The 27,514-nt window shown below is 46.8% G+C and overlaps 1 protein-coding gene across 13 annotated transcripts in view; it reads right to left on the bottom strand.

The window, feature by feature from the left end:
- The window catches only part of VEZF1 (vascular endothelial zinc finger 1), a 353,507-nt gene that overhangs the window by 67,913 nt on the left and 258,080 nt on the right, over positions 1-27,514 (bottom strand). For all 13 annotated transcript variants that reach the window (XM_085649507.1, XM_085649510.1, XM_085649508.1 and 10 more), the window contains 2 exons: positions 16,957-17,007; positions 15,450-15,500 (listed from right to left, as the gene is read on the bottom strand). In XM_085649507.1, coding sequence (XP_085505633.1) covers positions 15,450-15,500; positions 16,957-17,007 — 102 coding nt within the window. The remainder of the gene's footprint in view (positions 1-15,449; positions 15,501-16,956; positions 17,008-27,514) is intronic.

The raw sequence follows: 27,514 nt of genomic DNA, 5'->3' as shown, positions 1-27,514 counted from the left end.
CACAGCAGTACCTTCCAAAGGTGAAGATCTGGACAGTAGTCAAGGGAGTCCTTAAGAAAAGGAGAGCGCTAGATGCAACAGTTAAGTCACCAGTGCTTTGGGCAAATGGTGTCATAAACTTGGCTCGGTTGGAATGAGCATGTGGGCCATCAGGAGGCTGCTTCTTGGCCAGTGTACAGCAGATTTTGATACAGAGGACTATCCACCCTCACAGAGTCTCTTCTGCATTTGTTTCTGCACAGGTCATCCACACGTTAATCTTATGAAAGGTCAATATTGCAACTACGCTCTTTTAGAGTCAAGCCAATGGAGCCCTGCTCTTTAGAGGGGTAAGGAGGGGCAAACTAAGCTGACAAAGTAATGGATTTACCGAAAAGACACTACGTTAGGATTATTCTGATAGATGAGCACGCTTCTTTTTCAGATTTCTGACGAAGTTCCTTTAAACGCATGAGCATAGTACCTTTGTTGGCAGTATTCGAGGGCGCACCAAACACGGCGCATGTGCGCATTGTAGTATCTTCAGTCTCGCGCATGCCTACTAATAGTTAAGATCACTGAGTGTGCGCGAGTCTCACATCACCGGACACCGTTTAACGTTCTATCAAGAGGGTATTTAAGAGCGTGTCCCTCGGCGATACACTCACCTCCGGCAGCAGGCTCTCTGGGGCCAGTAGTACCAACGGATAGGTGAGTGTGATGATACTTTTTGGTCTACTTGCAGTACCTACTTTAGATCCCTCGAAAGAACGCCTTGATCTGGGGGACTGTCGGGAGCTAGACGTTGTTTCACCTCTGTAACGTTGTTTCACCTCTGTGATTAGTGGTATGGCACCTTCTATTTTTCGCAGTGAGGGGGCAGCGTTGGGGGTTACGATAGTCCATTTCTCAAGTTAAGCATGAAATCATGGGAATATGGGTTCCTCCAACACTATGATCTTTGTTCCTATGGAGGACGTGTACCCTTTACGTATGGTCCTTTCATACGATTGGGAGTAGTGGCTACATGATTAGTGGTCTTTGGCTGCTTGTCCTGGCCCACGATAATAGCTTTTTGACTATCAGTATTCTGGCAATCCAATGTATGAATCCCTCCTTGCTTTCAAAAGCTCTATACACGAAGCATAGCTCTAATTGATTGGCATAGGTGGATATCTTTACCACTTAATGACCAGGCTTTGTGTTCTCTTTGAGTGTTTTACTCATTAGTATTTGTACTCTACAAACTGTTAATATATTTTTTTGTATAGCGGTGCTGCCCTCCTGAGCGGTTGCCAGGTAGAGGTGAGGTCCTGTACCCAGCATTGGCGGGTAAGGTGGATATTCTTCTTTTTTCTTAAGATTGGTTGTGCAGACTGTTTTCAGTGTGTATTCATATGACTGATATCTTTGGGCATATAACTCATACATGTCTTTTACCTTTAATTACAGGTATCAGCAGTTGATATGAGAAGCCAATGACATTGCGTTGGCCACATATCCTTTTCAGTTTTTTCACGTTGTTTAGCAGTAGCTTGTATGTAGGGTCCTGATGAAAGCCTGATTCAGTTTGGGTCTTCTTGGGCTGAAACAGGTTTACCATCTAAGTTTACACCATAGCAGTTTAAATCCATACCGCAGGTGCACTCACTGCTTTTTTAATCTTGACAGTGGGCATCTTCTGATTAAAGCATAGTTTTGATGCCTCCTAGCCATTTTTAATTCACCACTTGTTATCACATACTCATTTTTTCATTTTTTGCACTGCATCCTCACTCATACATGTTAGCTCATCATATGTGGATTTAGTCGATCCTTTGAAATTAGAAACTAAAACATCCCTGAGCTCCTCCCTCTCAGTGAGGGGGTTGTAGCCCTCAAAGGAACTAGGATTTTCCTTTGGGAGGAGAGTCCCTATGATGAAGCATGTCACCACTGGTGAGTGAGGGATTACGTCCTAAAAGGGATTTGCCCTTAGACACACTGTTTGCCAACTTCTACCAAATAGGTTGATCATCATCACACAAGTCTAGTTTATGACCTGGAGGTGATGTTTCTCTTTTTTTCTTGTGTTGCTTATTTCTGCGCTTTTGCTCCTTTGCTCACTGGCACTACCAGTAACTGCATAGACCCTAGGATTTTCATTGTTTAATGATAGCAAATAGATCTAGCCATTGCATACCCCTTTGATTAAATATGCCCCACTACACCTTAGGATGGAGACTCCACTCATGGTATGCCAAACAAATACTGCACTGGCATCCAGGGATCCCCGCTAAATGGTTAGCAATTAAAAAGAGGTTATACGAATACAGTCACCTTAAGTAGGGCAGCCTGACAGAAGACCGGCCCCAAATGCACCCTGCTTATTGCAGTACCACAGGTCTGTAATGCTGTCAATGAGAACCTGCACAAGCCTCTCCTTGATGGACGGGAGGAAGGCTGTGTATTTAAGTAACCAGAGACCTGTGTATCCCTTAATGCACAGCAGGTGGCACTTGCTTCAGTTCTTTTTGAAGGTGATGTGCGAACAGATGTAGAGAATACTTCTGTCCATTCGACTGGGTAGGAAGGAGGGATGTTTATAACTATAATAGAAATTCCTCTACAAGAGAACAGGAGTTACAGGAAAGTAACTAATCCTTCTCTTGTTGGGGGATTTCCATTTATAGTCATAAGCACTAAATAAGAGTAGCTGCTTTGTAAATGTCTGGAATGGGTACATTGCGTAGTAAAGCAGCAGTAGCTGCTTTCCCCCTCATGGAGTGTGCTTTAGGTTTAGCCGAGTGTGTTTTGTTAGCCTTTTGATAGCACAATAAAATGCAAGCCCCTATCCGTTGTGAAATGGATTGCTTGGAGGTGGCTAAGCCTGTACGGACCGGACCGTAGCTTATAAACAATTGGTCTGATCTGCAGCTGCCTCTTTCCTTGCATCCAGGGAATCGAGTCCATTCCGCTGGAGTAGAGGGATTTTAAAAGAATGTTGGCAGTGAGATGGCCTACTTGACATGGAAGTCTGAAACAACTTTAGAGAGGAATTTCAGGGGAATTCTTATAACCACTTTGTTAGAATAAATTGGTTTACGGTTCATGAGAATATAGTGCTTGGATCTCGCTAACCCTGGGAGCTGAAGTTATTGCTACAAGGATAGCAGACTTCAGGGAAAGATGTTGTAGGGAAGCTTTGTGAATAGGCTGAAAAGGATCCCACACAAGGCGAGGGAAATCTAATGGGAGGCAAAACCTTCTTCAGCCCTTTTACGAAATCCTTTATTACACGTATTCAAAAAAGGTTTGCGACAGACATTCTTGGTAGACAGCAAGTGCTTCCAGGTGAACTTTTATAGAAGAGAATTGCAAGACAGATTTAGCCAAGTGTAGAAGGTATGGAAGATTAAGATATTCTTGGCAGATAGTAGCGTCCAAGTTCTTAGAGGAACAAAGAGAGCAAAATCTCTTCCACTTGAAGGCATAAGCAGAGCGAGTGGAAGGGAGCGTAGCCTCTGAGGATCTCCATCCAATCTTGTGGCAGGTCTAGGTCTTCATACTGCACTAGCTCAGGAGCCATGCAGCCAAACTCAAGGGGGAGAGATTGGAGTGCACCATCTGGCCTCCAAACTTCGATTGCAGGTCTGGTCTGCTCGAGAACAGTCATTAATATGGCAACTCTGGAGCTATGAGGGTCATCTGGGCTTTGGAGTGGGACAGTTTGATAAGGACTGCCGGGATATGGGGAATTGGTGAAAAGGCGAAATTTACCGGACCAGGCGATCCATAGAGCATCCCTCAGCGTCTCTGGATGGTAGTACCTGGAGGTAAAGCAGCGACAATTCGGTTTTTCACTATGGCGCACAGGTCGATAGAAGGGGTGCCCCACTATTAGAAGATACTTTGAACGACCTAGTCGTGCAAGACCCATTTGTGGTTTTAATCAAAAGCTCTGCTGAGGGCGTCTGCCTGTACAATTTGTACACCCGAGAGATGATTTGCAGTTATCTGCAGGTTCCTCGAGAGGAGCCATTTCCAAATCTTCTGGGCCTCTAGTGACAGACCTGGTGCCAGCCCTCACCCCCACTTGTTGAGGTAGTACATGGTAGTATTGTCAGTCTTAACGAGTAGGGTGTTCGTCGTAAATGATGGGTGAAAAGCCATGAGCGTTAGATGCACTGCCCGGAGCTAGAGGAGATGGATATGGCATGTCATCTCTCTCTGAGACCATGAGCCCTGAATCTGGTGGCGATCCACCTGAGCGCCCATTCCAAGTACTGATGCGTCAGTCACTGTGGTCTGAGGGGACCTGTTGGTGAAATGGCATGGCTTGTAGGAGATTGGCTGGAGACCACCATCAATTCAGGGACTGTATTGCTTGTATGGATAGTGTGATCCTGGCTTCCGAGTTGCCGGTTAGTTAATCCCACTGGTCCTCTAGACCTTCCTGGAGAGAACACATGCGGAGGCAAACATTGGGAGTGTGAGATGCAGGAGGTAATCGATCCAAGAAGAGATATTTATTTTACTGCTGGATGATGGACCTTCATGAGTCTGACCTTTCTGAAGGATCGATAAGCGTCGCTCCTATCCAAAGGATACACCTTTGCTTGAATGGTGTAGATGGAGGCTCCTAAGAAATGTAAAGCCTGGACTGGTGTGGACGTGGACCTGTTGAGGTGGATTTGAAAACTCAGCTGATTAAGGAGATCGCAAGTCCAATTGAAATACAGTTGGGCTTCTTGAGAAGAGGATGCCTTTATGAGCCAGTCATCTAGCTATGGGCAGATGAAGATCCAATGCTTTCGCAGATGGGCAGCCACCACAGCCATGCACTTCGAGAATATTCTGAGTGCTGACTTCAGGCCAAAAGATAGTACTATGTACTGGTGATGGTCGAGCCCCACAACAAAACTTAAAACCTTTCTATGCTTCTTGGTGATTAGAATGTGAAAGTATGCAGTGTGAAGGTCCATGGACCAAAGCCAATCTCCCTGGTGTAATTGGGGGTAGATTTGATGTAAAGCTAGCATCCGGAACTTCTCCACCAAATCCATTTGTTAGCAATTTTGAGTTAAAAAATGGGTCTGAATTAGTGTTTGCCTGTCTTTGTCACCAGAAAGCACTTGGAGTAAATGCCATTCCCCCGCTGCCTGTGAGGAACGGCTTCCACCACATTCCTCTGAAAAAGGGTGTTGACTTCTGACCTTAGTAACTTGATAGAAAGTGGACTGCTTTGGTAGAATGAATGGAGATGGGGTGGAACCTGAGACAATTTCCATTTTACACAATATTCAAAACCCAGGCATCTTTTGAGACGCGTTGCCACTTTGCTAGGTAAAGCGAAATACTTTCCCCTACTAGAGTGGATAACAAAAGAGGGGGAAGGGAGGTCTCATGGTTTGGTTCCTGTGGTCAGTTTATCCCCTAGGCCAGGCTGTTGGGCAGAGCGTTCTCTTGTCTGTTTTCGGTGTGGCTGGTAAGATCTTTGATGTTGCAGCCGAGATCTACCTGTGATCCAGTGAGGGGATTGAACCCTCTGAGGATAGAACAGACGTCGGCAGGGTCAGAATGATTTCCGTTTTCAAGACCCACAGCTTTTAGTGTCCATTTCAGTTTTCATTCTTGCCATCTCGTCTTCCACATGGCTTCCAAAGTGCGTAGAGCCTGAGAATGGAAAGTTCTGAATGCAATGTTGCATCTCCGGTTTAAGAGATGTCAACCAGAGTGGAGTCTGTCAAAGTTTGGGAACACCCTCCTGTAGTAGTGGAGGAGGTATCAGTTTGGTGCCGATGAGATTGTGACCTTGATCTGGTGTCGTGAGACCTATGAAGATGATGAGAACATCGTGACGAGATGGAAGATAACCCAAATCTATGGCAGCCACAATTACGAGAGTGGTGGCGCAATCGAGAGAGCAATATAGGCCTGTGAGGTTGAGGTATTGAAGGCACTGGAAGAGGAGCTTTAGGAGGATGCGCTACTGGTGGAGGTAGTGGCAACAGAGGCGGTAATGGCTGTGGAGGAGGCAACGGAGATGATGGCAGAGGGTGAATATGCTCTTGAATATTGTGAATCTGCAGAGGAATATATTATATTACTCTTTTTCCTTGTCTGCTGTCCTCTCCTAGATGTTGACCTACTCCGTTTAAATGTTGGTGTAGTCTTCGACCCCAGTCAATGTCGAACCACTTTTTCTTCACAGCGAGAAACCGCCGCGTTCAACGAGTCGGTGAGTCCACGGCATTTGCCCCTTAGACATCGATTGGGGTATCTCGATGGCAACGCTTCCGGCGTTGAGTCCGCTCTTGAAGGTGACAAAGTTGGAGCAGTACCTTGCATCAACATCAATCCTCTCTACGTCGACCGGGACAAATGTCGTTTTTGGCTAGAAAACCGCTTCTCAGACCTTTCACATCCTCTGGAGGTTGGGGAAAGGGCCCTAGAGGAAGACTGACCTTCCCCTAACTCTGAAGTCCCACTTGAGGGTGTTTGTTGACAGCGTCTCTCTCCAGTTTCCTCAAGGCAAATCTTCTCTCTTTCTCATTCAGTGCACCGCAAAAACATCTTGTAGATATGACAAGTGTGAGGCAGATGAAATGAAGGTAGGCAGATTACAGACCTCGTGAGGGTCTGTTTTGACCTTTCTGCTGCATTCAGGGCACTTGTCAAGTAGTGAAGGCATTTTATTTGACAAAATATCCAGTCAAAAACAACAGAAAAAAGCAGGGAGAGATGAAAAACTTCAAGTAAAGGGATATTAAGCAATTTGAGAACATTTTAATAGGAAAAAAGCTATAAGAGGCAGAGCTCAATGCTCCAGGATCCACCTGCAACTGCCACCTGCTGTGCATGATGGGCTACTGGTGGCACAGTGTCTTTTAGCCACACAATGACAGCATATGAAGCTACTCTGTCCTGTTCTCCTTCATTTCGATCATAAAAGAGTTCATGAGGGATCTTTATGCTGTTTGCAAATCATCTCAAATTATCTTCAAATACCTTATTCTGCTTCTTTTTATGTCTTCATGATGAAGAATTTGGCCATTGTAGCCTAGATATATAGGCTGCATAATCTGAAAAATTCCTGAAAAAGGCAAAATTTTACATTTCAGAAGATATACTGATGTCGTCAGGGGTCCCCGCACATGGGCAGGACTAGTAAGTACCGAATAGTTTACCTGTCGGTGCAGTTTTGCAGCTTGACGATCTTTCTGGATTCACTATGCTGTGCATTATTCTGGTGGTTGGGTCCGGATTCGTAGTCTTTTTTTTTGTAGCCCAGGTGGGCGTCTGTGTCCCACCATTTGGTGCACCTCTCGTGACGTCGTCCTGCTTCCTGCGGAAGTCCCACCTCGGGGCGCCATCTTCGGATTCTTTTTTAATTTTTTTTTTTTTTTTTTTAACCCTAGGCCATTTACCGTATTTCTTCTCAATTTTATCCTTTTACACATTTCTCTTCAAAACTTCTTTGTTCTCCATTCTCCGTCTTTCCCCCCTCTTCTCCATCCTCATCTTTCTGGCGGAGGTGGGAGGGTTCGCTAGAGAATCCAGAAAGATTTTCAAGCTGCAAAACTACACCGACAGGTAAGAAACTATTCGTTTTGCAGCGTGAATCTTTCTGGATTCACTATGCTGTGCACCGATTTTGTAGCGGTTTGTCACTTTTGTGGCGGCTGGGTGGAAGATGAGCGTTGGTCGTTGAATATATGTTGAAGCACCTTTTGTCCTACTTGTGCTTCCTTGTTCATTTGTATATCCAGGCAGTAGTGCCTAGTGAACGTGTGAACTGAAGCCCATGTTGCCGCCAGGCATATGTCTTGAATGGGTGTGTTTGCCAGAAAAGCAATTGTTGCTCCTTTCTTCCTTGTGGAGTGGGCCCGTGCCCTTTCTGGTAGTTCTTGCCCTGCCTGTTTGTGGCAGAACTGTATCGTGAGTGCGATCCATCACGCAATGGTGCCCTTTGTTACTGGCCTACCCAGGAAGCTGGTTGCGAAGGACACAAAAAACTGCTTAGTTTTCCTGTGCTCCTTGGTTCTCTCAATGTAGTGCATCACCGCCCTTGTAGCGTCCAGAGTGTGCAGTGCCCTTTCTGCACCTGTGGTAGGGTTCTGAAAGATGCTTGGTATTTGTATTGTCTGGTTCATATGAAATGCTGACACCACCTTCGGCATGAAGTGTGGGTCCGTTCTCATTACGACTCTGTCCTTGTGTATCTGGATGTAGGGCTCTTGCAGCGTTAGCGCTTCCAGCTCGCTTACTCTGCGCAGCGAGGTTATTGCCACCAGAAAGGCTGTCTTCATTTTTAGCATTTGAAGGGAGGCCTTGTGAATGGGTTCAAAGGGTGCCTTCATAAGGTCCGTTAGGACTAAGTTGAGGTTCCACGCCGGCGGCGGCATTCTTTTTGGTGACGCTATCCTTTTTGCCCCCTCCAGGAACCTCTTTACAACTCGATGTAAAGAAACTTTCACCCGTCTCACCTCGTGTGTAGGCAACAATCGCTGTGAGGTGTACCCTTAGTGAGGACGAACATAGTTTAGCCTTTAGTAGGTGCGTGAGGTATCTTAGCACTGTTGATTCCCTTGTCATCTTATTTTGCAGTTTATGTCTCCTGCACCAATGTGTGTACCTCTTCCATTTTTCCCCATAGAATTTCCGTGTCTCTCGCATAGTGCTTAGAGGTAGCCTGAAGTGTGCAAACTCTATGTCTTCAGGAGCCATGCTGCTAGGCCGAGGCTCTCTGGCTCTGGGTGTAGAACCTCTCCGTTCTGCATGGAGAGGAAGTCCTTTCTTTTGGTGAACTTGTGTGGTGGTCCCTGTACCATCCTCACTACTTACGAGTGCCAGGTCTGTCTTGCCCACTGTGGTGCCCCTAGGATCAGCGTCATGTTGCTGGTCCTGCACTTGTTGAGTACCCTGTGTATCAGTGGTATTGGCGGAAAAGCGTAGGCAAATGTTTTTGACCAGCTTATCAATAGGGCATTCCCCTTGGATTGGTTTTCTGGTTGTCTGGATGCGAAGCTTTGGCCTTTTGCATTCTGGTGTGTTGCAAACAGGTCTATTGTCGGTGTACCCCACCTTCTGAATAGCCTTTGCGTTTCCTGTCCATTGAGCTCCCACTCGTGGGACGCCCAAGTCTGCCTGCTGAGCAAGTCTGCTTCCACATTGTCCTTGCCCGGTAGGTGAATGGCCAGCAGGTCTATTTTGAGTGGGATGGCCCATCTCCAAATCTCCTGCACCAGGTTGGATAGGGGAAATGACTGTGTTCCATCCTGCTTGTTGATGTAGAACATCGTTGTTGTATTGTCTGTTTGTATCAACACCTTCTGGCTGTACAGTTTTTTCTGGAAGGCTTTCAGGGCTAGGAATACGGTCTTCAACTCCAGGTAGTTGATGTGTCTGACCGCATCCGCTGGAGTCCACAGACCCCTCACTCTGAGCTTGTCCATATGTGCTCCCCCCATCCTATCTACATGCGTCTGTGGTGATGGTCACCGTTGGGTTTGGTGGTGTCAAGGGCTTCCCTATAGTTTTGTTCTCCCTGTTCCACCATGCTATCTCTTCTTGCACCACGTGCGTTACAACCACTAGATCCTCCCAACTTCCGCTTGCCTGTGACCATTGCTGTTGCAGCCATTCCTGCAAAGGCCTCATGTGTAGGCGTACATTGGGAACTAGGTGAATGCATGACGCCATCATCCCCATGATCTTGCTCGCTGTTCTCACTATCAGAGCTTGCCCCTTCTGGTAGAGGCGCGTCTCCTTCAGCAGGGCCAGTGTTCTCTTTTCGCTGGGCATCACTGTTCTCTGTAAGGTGTTGATCTTTGCCCCCAGGAAGATCTTCACCTGTTCTGGTTCCATAGAGGATTTGCCCCAGTGTATTGAGAATCCCAGCTTCGTTAGTGTATTCGTGACCCGCTGTGCGTGTTCCTCGCACTTTTCGCGTGAACTTGCTTTTATTAGCCAGTCGTCGAGGTAAGGGTTTACATGAATCCCTTCCCTCCGCATGTACGCTGCCACTGCCGCCAGGCATTTTGTGAAAACCCTTGGTGCAGACTTTAACCCGAATGCCAAGGTTGTGAATTGATAGTGTTCCTTGCCAATGGCGAACCTTAACAGACCTTTGTGCTGCCTGTTCATTGGGATGTGCAGGTAGGCATCTTTGAGATCCACGGTGGACATGAAGTCTCCGTCTCTCATTTGCGGGAGTACCTCTTGTAGGGACGTCATTTTGAATTTTTGCGTCCTTACGTACTTGTTTAGGAACCGTAGATCCAGGATGGGCCTTAGTGTTCCGCCCACCTTTGGTACCAGGAAGTAGTTTGAGTACACTCCCTTGTTCCTTTCTTTGAAAGGTACTGGCTCTATGGCATCCTTTAGGAGTAGTTCTTGTGCTTCTTCTACGAGTTGCACTAGCTCCTGTCCTGAGTGCTCCCTCCTCTTTGCTTTTCTGTTTGGTGGTTTCCTTTCCAAGTCTATACAGTATCCAAACTGTATGATGTTCAGTATCCATTTGTCTGTTATCTTTTTCCATTCTTGAAGGAAACGTCTGTGTCTACCGCCTACTGGTGTTGCATGTTCGTTGGCGTTTGATCTGTGTAACCCTATCGTCTTTGATCTTTTGTGCTCCACCCTCGGAGGGTTTTTGTGGGTGATCACTCTTTCCAGTGTGAAGTCACTTTGAGGTGGGTTAGTCTCCCCCTCTGCATCTCTGGCCACGTCCGTTCCCCCTGCTCCGAAAGGACTGGCCCGAGGCTGGTATTGCCAGTGTTGTTTCTGCTGGGCCTGCTGCCCGTGATTGTCGCCCTGATGGGCCTGCTGCAATGTTTGGTGTGACGTTCCCGGCTGGTTTCCTCCTCTTCCGTAAGGTCTCCGTGTCGGGGTACCTCTTCTCATTCCTCTGAATTGCAGGGACCCCATGGACCTTGCTGTTTCGTTCTCCTTTTTGAGCTGGGTGAGTTTTTCATCCACCGGTGCCCCGAACAGCGTCTCTCTGTTGAACGGGGTGTTCAGGATGTTGTTCTGAACTTCTTGCTTGAAGCCTGAAATCCTGAGCCAGGCTTGCCTTCTTTCTGTTATTCCAATTGCCATCAGCCTGCTTGATGTTTCTGCTCCATCCAACGCTGTTTTAAGGCAAGAGTTTACTATATTCTTTCCTTCCTCCAGTAGGTGCGCAGCTCTTTGTTGGTATTGCTCGGGGAGGTGCTTCATCAGTTCCCCCATTTCTTCCCAGTGTTGGTACTGGTCCCTGTTCAGTAGGGCATTGGAGTTCGCCATGCGCCAGTGCATTGCTGCGTTTCTCTCTATTTTTCTCCCCATCAGGTCCATCCTCCTGCTTTCCTTGTCTGGAGGAGGTCCAGAGGTTGCTGGGACATTTGCCCTCTTCCTGGCAGTAGATGCAATGATTGAATCTGCTGTGACAGATCCTTTTATGTATGGAGGGTCCTGGGAGGAGTGTTTATATTTTTTCTCCGTCCTAGGTGTGATGGACCTGCATGTTGCTGGTTCCTTGAACGCCTCGTTCTCCTGGTTCATGACACTCTGGAGCATGGGGAGGAACTGGCTACTAGTTTGGATAGGGAGCAGTGTCTCCAGTAAAAAGTCTGCTTTAGGCTTTTCTTCCCCCAGTTTAACATCAAAAGCTGCAGCCGCGCTTTTGACTACCATGTTGTAAGCCCCTATGTCATCTGGCGGCGAAGGCCTCGAAGGGTAAGTCTCCACAGGCTCTTCTGGATTTTCGGCGTCTAGGTCCTGCCACTCCAGGTCCTGCGTAGTCGACGGCGCTGAGCCGTAGTTAGATTGTTGTTCCTCATATTCTTCACCCTCATAGTAAAGGTCGTCTTCTTCCTCTCCGGGAGTCTTCGACAGTTCTTCTGCGTCGAACTCCTCCTGTTCCTAGAATATGATCGACGGTGGTTTCGTTGGGATAGTGAATTTTTTCATCTTCTCGTCGAACTCCCTTTTCCTTTGAAGGACGCTCTCCATCTCTGCTTTGAGCCTCCTCTTTTTCTTCTCCATTTCGGAGGCGTGTTCGACGTCGAAAGCCGGTCTTTTCGACGGAGCTTGTGTCGACGCGACTTTATCTTTCGAAGTCGAACGCCCACTTTATTGGCCTCTTCGGCACCTGGGAGTCCTTCTGGAAGGATCCGCCGGTCCTTTCGAGGACTTTGACTGTTTTTCGAGAGTCTGACTCTGTTTTTCGGGGCCCTGTCGAGGGTTTAGTGCTCGACGACTCTCCTACCTTGTCAGACGTTTTCTTATCAGTCTCTGCGACTGAAGTCATCAGGTCCTTCGGCGACATTGTCTTAGTCGTCGGTGGAGAGGCCCAGTTCGTACAGTGTTGGGGCCTTCCCCTTGCCCTCCATGTTGTAGTTGGCTCTCCTCTGTCTCTCTCTCACCCGGAGCGTCTTGGGTGTGAAGGCCGAACAGGTGTTGCAGTCCTTGCTCTCGTGGTCAACTGGCAGGCAAAGGTTGCAGACAGGATGTTGGTCCTTCTGCGTGCATTTGTGGTGGCAGTTACGGCAGAATTTAAAAGGTGTTTTGTCCATTCCTGCGCTCAGTGTCCCTGAGTGCGCATTCTCCGATGGACGTCAAAGATCTCGAGGTTCTCCTCCTTCTTCGTCGTCCCGGCTTGTTGCTCTTCCTTTCTGTAGTCTTCCTCAACTTCTCTTCGATGAAACTCGAGCTTTTTCTTCGCCAAAAAACTCTAGAGCTTCACAGTGACGATCCAGACCCAAAGGCGGAAAAAAGAATGGCGCCCGAGGTGGGACTTCCGCAGGAAGCAGGACGACGTCACGAGAGGTGCACCAAATGGTGGGACGTCGACGCCCACCTGGGCTACAAAAAAAATAAAAAGACAAAAGAAAGACTACGAATCCGGACCCAAACACCAGACCGCGGAATAATGCACAGCATAGTGAATCCAGAAAGATTCACGCTGCAAAATTATTATTATTAAGCTTCTAGAGTGCCTGGTTACTCCAACGGAGTGTCCCCGCGCTAGGACACCGTAAAACCACAGCAACTGGCCCGGAGCCCACCACCCCCTAGCCTCAAGGCCCTAAGATGCGAGATGGCCTGCTACTGGCCCCCTGGAGGATATTGGAAGAGATAGGTTTTAAATTTTTTTCGAAACAATGTCTCCGATGGACAAGTCCTCAATTCCACAGGTAGGTCATTCCAGGCCTTAGCCGCGAGAAAGCTAAAGGAACTACCTCCTGCCCGAACCTTAGGCCGTGCCCATCGACCTTCGATTTCGAGCAGGTCTGTAGGCAGTGAGAAGGAGGCACAGATATCTTGGCCTTCACTCGTTGAGGATCCTATGGCAGAAACACAAAGCCTTAAAGGTAGCTCTAACCTGTATAGGGAGGCAGTGTAATTCCCACAAGGCAGCCCCCACCGATGCCCGCCTGGGGATATTCAGTATCAGCCGAGCCGCAGCATTCTGAACCTTCAGCAAAATGTTCAGATTTCTTTTGGTCACCCCTAGGTAAACGATGTTACAGTAATCCAAACTGGGCATAAAAAGGGCCTGTACAATGGTTCTTTTGGCTTATAGTGGTAGTAGGTTCAGGATTTTCAGCAACAGTTTAAGAATGCCAAAGCAGGCTCTGGCCACAGCTGATATCTGCTCTGAATAAGAAAGGGTGTTGTTGAACCATACTCCCAAATTCTTGACCTTAGCCTTGTGAGTCGGAGTAGGTCCCAGCTCCTCCAGCCACCACAAATGTGACCATATGGAGGGCTGCTTGCCAACAACCATCACCTCCGTCTTTCCCGCATTCAGGCAGCTGAACTTCATCTAGTTAGCAAGGTCACTCAAACGGACATTGAATTCTCTGCATATTGCTCAGATGAGACTTCAGCTTGTTCATCTTAGAGCTCAAAGATGTCAGGAGATCGGCTGTCACCTGGAGCTGTTGTCCAACATACTGTGCCAAACACACCTTGTGCCGCGAGTCATTGAGGTACAGGAACACATGTATTCCTGTCCTCCAAAAAGGCAGGCACCAACCACTGCCCTCACTTTTGTAAACACCCGAAAGGCTAAAGTAATATCAAAGGAGTGCAATGTGAGTGTTCAGACCCCAAAGTGAGCCCCAAGTGATGCTTGTGGGACTAAAGGACGGGAATATGTAAATAGACATTAATACTCCTGGGCATGTGGCAGGAAGAATCTGAGGCAGAATGAGCATTTAGAATTTCTTTCCTCAAAGGCATTGGCTGGATGTTCCATACAGGCAGAGGCCTCAAATTAGTATCTGTCTGAGTTTTTGTTATTTCTTAGCGTGGCATAGGCCTGGAGCAGGCCAATTATGTTTCACAGTCTGTGAATGGCATCAGAAAGAATGGGACTGGACCATGGTGCTTAAGTGAAAGCCTGAATTGGCCTCCGTACTGGCCTTGAAACCTGCCACAAGGAGTCCGTCAGAAACAGGCCGCCAGTGCAAGTCCAAACAGAGGCCCCTGCAGCTCCATGGGGCCTGAAGGAAGACGGAAGCACATGAACATTTTTGCTTTGATCGACAACAGGATCCTCTTTGGGAACAGCTTCTCAACTCGGAGCACGAGCAGCCCTGCGACTTGGAGCTTTGACATTCCAACCACGACCTCCTTTGTTCGGCAACAGAGATTCATCTCTTGCTCCCAGACAGCCTTTGTGTGCACTTATCACACAAGTACAAGCCGTGACAGGAGCCCAAGTACTACAAAAACACATTTAGTGGCAAAGTTGGGAGCGGAGCTCTGGATCCATGGCAAGAGAGAAGATGTCCGGCATAGAAGTAATGCTTATAAGCAGCTCACCTCCATTATTCCCAGGACAGGATGTTGTCACAATGACACACAGGGCCAGCTTCCAGCACACTGCAGCATTAATGATACATGTCTGCAGATCCAGATCCAGACTGGTGTGAGAAACTTCTAAAGGGGAGTATCCATCGGAATAAATAATTCAACTACTTTCAGGCTATGTGTGTTACTTCAATTTTGGACATTGCACTCAACCTGGCTTTTTAAAAGGATGCTACTTAGTGGCATTAATATTTCAGCAATTTTAATTCATGCAACACATTCTAGAGGCCCACCCCACTAATAGAATTACAGTGAAGATTTCAGACAATCATTGTTCCAATGGATTAAACTTTCAAGGCTGTAAAACATGGGAGAGGGTCGGGGAAACCTACCCTACTGACAGGCCTATGGCCACCATGAACCCATGCGCAATTCTGTATTCATTTGGAGAAAATGTAGTTCACTAAAATGCAATTTATGGTAATTACCTTACTAGACACCCATTATACCCTAACAGTATAACACAAAGGCAAAATGTAGTTTGGTCCAACTGTCGGAGCCTGTACCCTATACCAAATTCCTTATAGTTCAAGTCCAGTGCTACTGGAATCAGTAGATTAAACCTCATTCCTTTACTCATACATGTAAAGGGCAAATATATAATGGAAATAGTGAATACTGATAAATACCTTCATATTTGATTCGACTATAACCTGGATTCTGAAGTTCAGGTAGCTGCCCTAAAATTAGAAGAAAAATGTGGCTCCTTAAAATGGTGAAAGCATGCATCATATGCTAGCTTCCAACACAAAGACACTGTGTTAAGAAAGTAAAAACTGAACGGCAAGAAATGTTCAGGCAATAGAAGAACACAAGTTTTTTTTTTTGTTCATATTTTATCCACATACACAAAAATCGAATATGTATCAAGTGAAATGAAATTAGAACAAGTAATTCAATTACAGCTCTAACAAATGTCACCATCAAAATTATAGTCGTATAAAACAAATGTCACTTTAACATTTCAATCTTCTTCAGCCACATTGGTTCTTTCCAGGACCATGTACCCAATACGAAGTCTACAAGGAGATTTATCCGGTCAGACAATAAAGAACATTACGTTTTGTGACAATACTCTGTAGGTGGGAGGCTAGGACTGATTCCACCTATTAGATTTACGATTTACACACTGATCAAAGAACCCTCAGGCGTGCCTCTGAAACTCTGACTCTGGACTCAACAGCTTATCAAGCTGTGGAGTTTTCCAATACTTGCACACAGATCTTTTACTGTGGGAAAAGTAATTTCTTTTCTGGTTTAGCTATTAAAAAAACTGGATAGTCACACATCTTTAATTGAGAAACAGATACACAAAATAAAATATTGATTGTGGTTTCTACTCAACAAAATTTATTTTGTGACACAATGGAACAGTGGTCAATGGGATTCACCCAGAGCTTAACTTGAAAAAAAATAAGTATCAGTGCCCTACGTTTTGCTCAGAAACCCAGGGGTGCCACTGTTAAAGGTTGGGCAACTAATACCAAGACTGTAGTCTTGTTTTCACTTTATGCCTCTTTAATCCAACACCAAACTCTCCCTGCCTCTTTATCTTACTTGTGAAGGTTCTTTTTCATCCCCGTTTTGTCATTGTTTTTCCATCTTTCTCTTACCCCTCCTTTCCCTCTTTTTTTTTGTTGTTCTGAATCAAAGGCTGGTGAGGAAAAATAAGTGGCAGTCCCCAAAAATTAGCAACGATTAGCCACACATGCAACCTTCAGGTCAAATTAAGAACTAGATTCAGTCTACTCAAACGTACTGAAGATATTTATGTGTGGATATGCAGCGTGCCTTTTTAACTAAATCAAGTTGAATGTAATATAAAAGATAAGTTTAGGCAAGGTCTTTGTTTTAAAGAGTTGAGGGACCGGAGGTGAAGGGATACACAGTGTAGGCTAATCACTACCCAATTCCATAAAGCACGCAGACTTAATACAACTCAGTTCCACATTCTTCAAAAGCATTGACAAACCCAGGATAACAGGTCCTCCCAGATATGTAGCCATGGGACAGTGACTTATGGACTTGTATTAGAGCGTCTACTGCTGCATTAGCGTGCACATCAAGCTCTGCTCCTTTTACATTTGCGTGTAAAAGGATTTATTTGCATAGAAAATAGTGGATGCGCATAAATACCTTCATATTTGATTCGACAATAACCTGGACTCTGAAGTTCATGTAGCTGCCCTAAAAGTAGAAGAAAAAGGCGTCTCCTTATAAAGAATAAAATCAACCTACAATATTGATGCATCTGCCATCATTAAACCATGAATAGCAATTAAACATTGACCTTTATATAACACTACCAGTCATGGAATGATAGTGACTTGCCAAATTGTATGCTTAAACATGATTATGACATTGTAAAAAACAATTCAAAACTGTTGTACTTGGAAAAACCATAAATGATCACACCAAAAACACAGTGAAGATTTAATGAATCTGTATCCCATATCTTAATTTTCTACCTTCTACCCCCATCCAGAAGAGAAGATGAAAGCAAAAGTTTCTAGAAAGGTCCAAATTTATTATTGGTATTTCAGGTAAAAACGGTTCAAGGTTTCTTGAGAAGTTAGAATATGTATGCCTGAACCTGAAGACAGCCACGAGTGACAACTCTTCATACTTGGAGAGAACAAACGGGCAAAGGGTTAAAAAAAAAAAAAAAGCTGTAGTGCATAGAAAGTAGAAATATATTTAGTGCCGCCTATTCAGAAAAGGAACAGATCTAGAGAAGGGTAAGGAAAGGTGGTAAGGGTTTAATATGCTCAAAAACAAACATTTCCTTCATGCAGGATTTCAGTTTTCTTGGTTCTGCCTGTTCACAACCTATTTGAAATGCCCACACTGCAGGCAGAACCAGAAGAACAAGTTACTTACCTTCGGTAACGATGTATCTGTAAACAACATTAGTTAGTTAGATTCCTCACCTTAGAATATCCCCAGGCGTCAGGCTGGATCCGGAAAGATTTTTGTAGCAATACCCCTTGCGCGTCGCTAGGCGTCGTCTGCGGCTCCGCGTCCGTCGTCGTGTGCCGAAATGACGTCAGAGTACTTAGACGCCGCCCTCGCGCGCTGACGTCAGTTCTTATACTTAGCTTTCCGCGCCAGGGACGCTGAGCCATGCAAGAGACCGACACTGGTGCCAAAAAATCTAGGGCCCTGAAAGGGAGAACCTTAACCCTAGATGTCGGTTCGCAGAACGGGGAGGCTGGGTGGGTCGGTGAGGAATCTAACTAACTAATGTTTCTTACAGATACATCGTTACCGAAGGTAAGTAACTTGTTCATCTGAAAGAAACACGTTAGATTCCTCACCTTAGAATAGATACCCCAGCAATACCAACCCCGGAGGTGGGCCTGCGAACCAAGATCACACCAGAAAGTCCTGGAGAACAGAACGGCCAAAGTGGCCATCCCTCCGGACTTGGCTGTCCAGGCAATAGTGCTTGGCGAGCGTGTGCAGTGAAGCCCACGTCGCCGCCTGACAGATGTCCTGCAAGGGGACTCCCCGTCCCAGGGCAGTTGTCGCCGCTGTGGCCCGGGTGGAATGGGCTCTCAGCCCAACAGGAGGGACCTTTTTTGCCAAGGAATAGCAGAGTTTAATACACAACACGACCCATCGCGAGATAGTCCGCTTGTGGACAGCTTTACCCTTCTTAGCACCTACATATCCAACAAAAAGTTGGTAGTCCACCCGGAACTGTTTTGTGCGGTCCAAATTAAAGGACAGCGCACGTTTTGGGTCCAGACAGTGGAGCCTCTCTTCATCTTTTGAAGGAGGCGGAAAGAAGGTGGGCAGCGTGACAGATTGCCCGATGTGAAAGGGAGTCACAACTTTAGGAAGAAAAGAAGGACGTGTCCGGAGGACAACCTTATCCGGATGAACCGAAAGGAAGGGAGGCTTAGATGACAGAGCCTGGAGCTCACTCACCCGCCTAGCGGAGGTGATAGCCACCAGGAAGGCAGTTTTCAGAGTCAGTAGACGAATGGGACAGTTGTGAAGGGGCTCAAAGGGAGCGCACATCAGAAAAGTGAGAACAAGGTTCAAGTCCCACTGAGGTATTACAAATGGAACAGGAGGGAACATATGAGTAATGCCCTTGAGAAAACGTGAGACAACAGGGGACTTGAAAAGAGAAGGCTGATCAGGAAGCTGTAAGAAAGCAGAGATTGCAGCAAGATAACCCTTCAAGGTGCCCAGAGCAGAGCCCTGCTGGGCCAAAGAAAGAAGAAAGAGTAGAACCTCAGAAAGAGGGGCAGAAAGGGGATCCACAGCCTTTGCTGTGCACCATGCCACAAATTTGTTCCACCGGCAGGTGTATACCGGCTTTGTGGAGGGACGCCTGGCTGCCAGAATGACATCACAGACTTCAGGAGGCAAGTCAAATGGCATCAACTGTTGCCGCTCAATCTCCACGCATGGAGGTGGAGGCTGGACTGGTTCGGGTGGAGGACCGTCCCCTGCTGCTGCGACAGAAGGTCCACCTGAAGAGGCAGTCGTATCGGGGGATCGATGGACATACTGAGTAGCTCGGGATACCAGTACCTTCGTGCCCAATCTGGAGCCACCAAGATGACTTGGGCCCGGTCGCGCCTGATCTTCTTCAGCACTCTGGGCAGAAGTGGTATAGACGGAAAGGCGTACAACAGACCGCAACTCCACTCGCAACGAAAAGCGTCTCCGAGCGAGTGCCGCCTTGGAAATTCCAACGCGCAGAACTGCTGACATTGCACGTTCTCTTCGGTGGCGAAAAGATCTAACCAAGGCTCTCCCCACTGCAGAAAGAGACCTTGCGCCACGTCCGAGTTCAGACGCCATTCGTGATCCATCATGCACCGGCGGCTGAGTTCGTCTGCTCTGGCATTCAGAGAGCCTGCCAGATGTTGAACCACCAGGGTGATGCCCTGATGTTCCAGCCATGTCCAGAGGCGCAGGGCCTCCTGACAAAGGGTCCACGACCCCACCCCGCCCTGTTTGTTGCAATACCACATGGCGGCGGTGTTGTCCGTGAACACCTGCACGACACTTCCCCGGACAGAGGGAAGGAAGGCTTTTAGTGCAAGTCGGAACGCCCTCAGCTCCAATAGGTTGATATGGAGCCGTGTCTCCGCCGGAGACCAGAGTCCTCTGATCTCCGCCTCTCCCATATGGCCCCCCCATCCCAGGAGGGACGCATCCGTCACTACGACATGCTCCGGTTGGGGTAGGGAGAGGGATCTGCTGCTGACCCAATCGTGATTCGTGAGCCACCACTGCGTCGTTCGGGGACAGCGCCGGCGGTGGAACCGGTGTCGGCGGAGGAGGCGTCGTGAGGTCGACCGAGATCCAGGCCTGGATCCCTCGGGGACCTGCGGCGTCGGGGCCGGAGCCGTCGACTGCGCCGGAGCCACCGGCACGCAAGGTCGCCCAGTCGAACCTGCGGGGCCCGAAGTCGCGCCAACAGGCGTCGACGGCAGAGCCAGGCCCCTCATGGCCGAGAGGAAGGCACTGACCTCCGCTGGAGTCGCGTCAGTCCCAGGGACCGGCGGGTATGGGGACGGACGCGGCTCCTGCGGCTCCGACGGAGCCGCGGGGGTGGGACCACCCTGACCCTCAGCCGAGTCGCACGACCGGCGAGGGGAGTCCGAAGAGCGATGTCGTCTCTTGGACTTCTTGGAGTGCTTCGACTTACCGGAAGACCCCGACGAGCGATGATGATGGCTGCGGCTCCCCGACCGGTCCTTGGACCTCCTCCTGGACCGGGACCGAGAGCGGTGCGGAGCAGAGTGCCGAAGCTCGAGAAGCTTACGGGACCGCTCCCGCCTAGCTTTCGATGTCAAGGCCTGGCAATCGAGGCACGACTCTGCATTATGGTTGGCCCCCAGGCAATAAAGGCACCGGCGATGGTGATCAATCACCGACATCAGGCGATGACGGGAGTCACAGGCTTTGAAACCAGGCATCCTACCGGCACCAGAGTCGAGTCGATAGACAAAAAAGTCAAAAAAAGTTAGTCAAAAAATGACACGGGTTAAGCTCTTCCCGGATCGGCACTTACTGGCGCGGAAAAAAGAAGAACTGACGTCAGCGCGCGTGGGCGGCGTCTAAGTACTCCGACGACATCATTCCGGCGCACGACGCCGACGACGGACGCGGAGCCACGGACGACGCCTAGCGACGCGCAAGGGGTATTGCTACAAAAATCTTTCCGGATCCAGCCTGACGCCTGGGGATATTCTAAGGCACAGTTCTTCAAACTGTGGGGCGCGCCCCCCTGGGGGGGGCGTGGATGGGTTCCCAGGGGGGCGTGAAGCCCTCTGCAAGGACATGTAAATGAAGACGCCTGGAAGAGCAGCGATGTTTATTTGCTGCATTTCCAAGCTGTCTTCATTTACTCCAAAGCCCTCAGAGTGTCATGGGGCCAGAGGTCAGTGAGTGTGCTGCTTGGGGCTCGGCTGGGCAGTGTCTGGAGTCTTATTAAGGTCTTTAAAGACCATTTGCATACCTTTGGAAACTGGTTATGGAGGCTGTTTTTTTTCTTCTTTTTCCAGTTCCCCCTGGGCCCCGACTCTGCCTATTCCACCTTACATTTGTATTTTACATATACTGCTGTAGTGTGAAAATGCATTTCATGAAAATGAATATAAAAAAGGGTTGCCAATAGAAAAAAAGGCCAGCCATGTATGTTTAAAGAGCTTGCAAAGACCTTGCTTTGACACTAAATAGGGTCTTAAATAAAAAAGTATGTATTCATTTGTAATTTGACTTTGTCTGTTCCTTTTATTTTCAGTCATGAAACATTCAGGCAGCCCTAGAACACATTTAAAAGTGGTTTATATTTGCTTTTCGAAGTATGCACAGATAAGTGCTGAAAATAGGGCTTTAGGTGACTGTTTATTTTTGTACCGTCAGCAACATCAAAATAATGAGCTGGCAACCCTAATCATAAGACTGGAAGTTTGTTGCAGGATCAGCACATTATTTATTTCCTTCACCCTCGGTTCCCTGATTTAATTCCATAGTAGCAATAGTTTAACTTGTATCTGAAACCCTACGCCCGTCAATAACATGCTGATTAACTTAAAGTGTCTGGGAATTCACCCTGCATTCAGACAACTCACTCCTAATTCTCACCCTGCACTCACAGCGCATAGTTATGGTTTTCCCGCATTTGCCACACAGTCCATCATCTGCTGTATAATTTGCAGATTGAAAAATGCAGCAACACAGGCTACCTCACAGTGGAAGGCCCTTTCTAAATGTTGACTGGTCACCTTTCTGTTGCTTACTGCTATATGTGGGTTTTAATGTGGTACTTATGAGGGGCAATAAAGGGCAGGACAATGTTAACAAGTGTAAAAATGGCAAAATAGTGCAGTAATGCTATCACAAAATATGCAGCATAATTTGCCTTTGCTTGCTGCAGAATTTAGTCAACCATGCTGCATAATTTGGTCTTCTCCTGCCGCATAATTCCAATGGCCCTGTATATAGTGCTATGAGGTCCCAGCCTGTGGCAGAAAGCACTGAATATGCAAGTCATTATTTTAAAACAGTGTTTACATACTCTAAGCTAGGCAGCGGCAACATGATGCAGTGATTGAGATAAAGCAAGTTCTTACAAAACATACTTTTTAGTAATAAGTAATCAAACTGTATCAAATGCAGACATTTTTGTAAGTGTCTCCACTAATCAAGATCCCAGCTGATAACTCCTTTACATTGCATCTTAATAAGAATAGATCTTTGCCACCACAAAGCTTTAAGCAGATCCACTGGAATTATTCAGCAGGTTTGACTAAATTATGCAGCAAGAAAAGGTAAATTATGCGGCACAATGCGCCACATTTTGTGGTTAGCATTACTTCATTATTTTGTCATTGTAACTCACGGTAACACTGTCAGGGGAAATATTTCACCTCACTAGTACCAGTGTAGCACCCAAATACAGCAGCAAGCAACCACAAGATTACCCGTCAATCTTTGCAAAGGGCCTTCCACTGCTCCGGAACACTTTGTCACGCTTTAAGTAACTTTCGTTCCGTTTGAGCTAGAATCAAGTTTTTTGTTGTTGAAATCTGCAGAATATGTAGCAAATTCAATACACTGATAATTATGTGGAAAACGCTGCTGCAGAAACTCATAATTCCATGGTTTCTTTTTTAACTTTCTGCACTACCACCCGCACTTCAATTTCAGGCAGAGGCATCTCAAAGTCAGTATTAACCATTCAGGGGCAGTTTTTTGTGTGAAAGCTGAGTCCATGGGGTAGCAGGTAGAAGGCCAGCAGGGTTGCAATCAGATGCAGAGCCCTAATCCTCTCGACCCCTGGGGCCTCACAGTACTGGTCTAGGAGACAGAGGAAAGGAGCGAGATTCATAGATATTGTCAAAGAGAAGACCCAGAATAGGGAGCACTGTAGGCGGACTCATTTTTATGTTTACAAATGGCCAGAGACCGCTTCTTCAGCGAGATACCCCAAAGAAGGGGACAATATAAGTGTTTTTGTTTTTTTAAAAGGGATATTCATTAGTGAAGCTGGTACTGCTGCCAAGTGTGTAAGTGGCCACTGCTGGTTATCATAAAGGAGCAGATGCAGCAGGACTGGGGCCCAGGGATTTTGGGGGCCCACTGCATCACAATTATGATTGTCTACCTTTAAAAAAAGGGGCATCAGAGCTTATTGTCCTTTCAAGCATTAGGACAGAGGTGATGATCCATCATGGAGGGGAAGAGGTAAAAGAGGTCAAGGAGATAGCCTGCTACCCAGGACTGCAGTTATTAGTGCAGCAGGTATAGTTGCATTGGGGTCAAAGAGTGTGAGAGGCTCATGCCTCTTTGCACATCTTCCCACCCAATTAGTCCGGCGTCACCAACCATCACACTTTCTAATCTCAAAGTCTACTTCTGCATTTCATATTGGCACCTAGCATTTACTCAGAGATGGTGGGTTTTCTTAAGGAGAGAGAACTAAAGTAGGGGTTAATACCATTAAGGTAAAATATTTTCTATGAAGTTTTGGCTCTTCCACATTGCCAAGTGGTTGGGGGCTGGATTCGACGGTTCTGAAACGTAAGAACAGGAAAACCATTTATGCCATGCAAGGCTTGAAGGAAACCAATCACTGAGAAATTCCTAGTCAACACCTGCATGTTTCTAGGAAAATGCTTACAATAAGTAATGATTAAATGATTGATAAAAACATGGTGAGTATCCCAATGAAGGATTTGTCAAAATCTCAAACTGGCACATGCCTCTAGAAAGTCATAGAGGATACTTTAGCTCTGGTATATTTACAGAGACTATGTGGAGGTTGTGCCTCGGTTGTATAGTAGGTCTTGAATATATACCTATCTATATCTACCTGGCAATCAAAGCATTTACCACCTTGCTACCCAAGAAGAACACCACCTTTTCTCATACAGACTAACCTCATATGCCTCACCATGTGAATTTCTCCAGGCATCAGACTGGATTTGTACACGCTTGCTGGCAATTCCCTCGTGCGATTCAGCGTTAGTTTTGCCCCACCCCAGGATGCAACGTTAGGACCCCCATATATGCGCCACCTATGCAAAATGGCATCAGTTTCTTTCTGTTCGTGCCGTCGGACACAGAGCCACTGAAATAAGAATATGGCAGTGTACAATTGTGGGATCGTATTAATGGACTGAAAGAGAACATGCCACAGAAAGAGAAAGATGGGAGGATAGGTGAGGAATATAGAGTCTATACCAGAAAAGCTGGTAAAGAAGGTAGGAAAGTTGCTCTTCTGATAAAGACTTCTAACTGCGGGTTCCTCAGCTTGAGAACGGATGCTAAAGCAGTACAGCCAGGTGGTGGGTCAGTGGAATAGCTCAGACCATGAAATCCAGAACAGATCGGGCAAAATGGCCATCCTGACACGGAATGTCTGGCTAGCAGTGCTTTGTGAAAGTGTGGAGGGACTCCCACGTAGCTGCCAGTCAGATGTCCAGAACAAAGCACTACGCAGTCTTAGCAGCCTTCGCTCTTGTGGAAAGGGTCCACAATTCTGCTGGGGGTTACTGTCTTTGCCAGCCTATAGCAGTTGTGACACAGGCATCTGAAGTTTGCTGACTCGCCTTGCACATGTAATTGAGTATGCAGTTTTGATGGTTAAGAGAGCGCAGCTCTGCATTGGCTTGAAGGGAGTATACATCAGGAAAGTAAGTACCAAATTACGGTCTCATTGGGGCATGATAAACTGTTGGCGGGAATAGATGGACCAGTCCCTTCGAAAAACGCTGCCACACACCAGGGCTACAAAATATTCCCCCAGGAAACTCAGTATAAACGTAATCATAAAACAGTAGGTTCCTGAAGGAGTAATTTATAAGCACTCTGAATTAACTTGGTATAAAAATCCAACCAATAATGAATTACAGAAAGATGACAAGTGTAATAAGATGTACCACAAAATTAAATTGTGAAAATGATTTACTTTCATATATAGAAGCAAAATAGTTAAGTAATGAGTATCAACACCTCAACAAAATATATACATTCATGTTCAAGCAGAATCCAAGAGGTAATGTGAAAAGCACCACCGACCCCTAATAATCACAAAATCCAATTTGGAGTAAATTTGCTGGTGATTAATGAGAATCAGTATATCCACTTAACACACCACAGACCTTCTGGCCATAGTACATTCAAGATTGAAAATTTGGTTAAAAATGATCGAAGTCGTTAGATAGGCATCCGAGAGGATGCACTGTTGACGTTTCGGTATTAAATGGTCTTAAAATGGCTAAAGAATCCGCAAAGCAAACACAAGGAGATGATGGACGGAGCACTGGAACTTTTCATACACACACCTAGTTACAGATCTGGTTTGAATCCATCATCGTTCTTTAGCTCACTTCGCCACCCCAGTTCAGACCCAGCCATATGCAAATCTGTCTTGACCCTGTTCCTTATGGGAACAGTCCAACCCAAACTGCTAAGCCAGGTCTTCCCTGGACCGGAAACAAGTATCTTGGGACCGGTTTCAAGTTGACACCCCTCATCCGCCAGACTAGCTTGAATCCAGTGGCAAAGTGAGCAAGTGACCCACGTCCGAGCATACCCTGCCAACTGGGTCTGAACTGGGGTGGCGAAGTGAGTTAAAGAACAATGATGGATTCAACCCAGATCTGTGACTGGGGAGGAGTGTCTGAAAAGTTTCATCGCTCCATCCATGATCTCCTTGTGTTTGCTTTGTTCGTCCTAAGTTGGCAGGGTATGCCCACACGTGGGTCCCTTGCTCACTTTGCCACTGGATTCAAGCTATTTCCAACCTTCAAAAATGAGCTGTAACCACCACCATTACCTTCATGAACATTCGAGGTACACTGGCAAGATCAAAGTGGCAGACCAAGAACTGAAAATGCACTTAGCCTACCTGAAATCGCAGGTCGTGCATGTGAGTTAGCCTGATTGGCTTGGGAATATCCGGACCACTCTTGCAATTCCAACACCATCATCCAGTCTCCCAGATCCAGGACAAACAGAACTAAGGCCAGGGTAAGCATTTTGAATGTGTCCTTCCATGTGGAGAAGTTCAGAGAGTGAAGCTTTAGGATGGGGCAAAGGCCTACATCGGCACCAAGAATATAAAACAGGAGTAACAGCCAGTCACCATCTGATGCCAGCACTCTTTTTCATGCCGTATGCCAAGAGAGCCTGAACGTCACCATGGAGTATGGACAAATGGCCCTCTAGGTGGTGTTGCTGTGGCAAGGCATATCGAGGAGATGAGACCGAAAACATAGCCCCATTTCATGATCTGGACCACCCATTGTTCTGACGTGATGCTCCTCCAACCACCGACCGGGCAATCGTGTGCCACAGAGGACAAAGTGGTTTTGCAGTGCCTGCATGAGGAGATGGTTTCTTGGTAGCACGTTGCCCTTGGAGGCCAGGACGCTGTCTGCCTATTCCCCGGCGTGGTCCCTGGAAGGACTGGAAGACTTACTGCTGCTGAGGTACGTATTGGCGCTGCCTCTGCTGGTTTCTCCTGCCAAAGCTTCAAAGGGGGCAAGGTTGCTGGGAGACCTGCTGAGTAGGCTGGACTAAGTCCAGAGAGCTAGCAGTGGATTTGTGCTCTTTAAACCTTTCGAAGGCCAAGTCTAACAGCCCAAACTGCCTAGAGTCAAAGGGCATGTCCATCAAGGATTGTTGAACATCTAAGGAAATAAAGCATCGGACTTTGGTTGGATTTCTTGAGGGACTGCTCGCAAGATGCCAGCAGCAGCTCTGTCCCACAAAGCATGCCAGTACCTGCCCAAGAGACTAGTTTTTACGAAACGGAGGACTGAGGACACACACATATATACAGATTATATTAACGGCTAAAAATGCCCCATTTACACAGGGTTTTCATTTAATGAACCTCTAACCAAACTCCAGCATTTCTGTACAACAGAAAGAGAGAGCATAAGGTGCAAACTGTTTATTGAATAAAAAAAATGCAAGGGAATGCAAAAGGCATTGTTAGCTAATAAGCTACATTTAAAGCATAACAAGTAAACACTGGCACCGTGCCTTTAAGACCTTCAGGACCTCATGTATCCCATCATACCCTAAAGGTGACAGTTAGGTCAGTGCTTTTTTTACGGGGACATGAACAGAAAAAAAGACATGCATAAACTGCTGCATTTCATATTTGTCTGGGGAGGTGGGCGGGTTGCTTACGACTTTGAAGAGGCTT

The sequence above is a fragment of the Triturus cristatus genome, chromosome 3_2 (genome assembly GCF_964204655.1).
Source record: "Triturus cristatus chromosome 3_2, aTriCri1.1, whole genome shotgun sequence".
Classification (NCBI taxonomy): Eukaryota; Metazoa; Chordata; class Amphibia; order Caudata; family Salamandridae; genus Triturus; species Triturus cristatus.
This window is presented reverse-complemented; position numbering and strand designations above follow the sequence as displayed.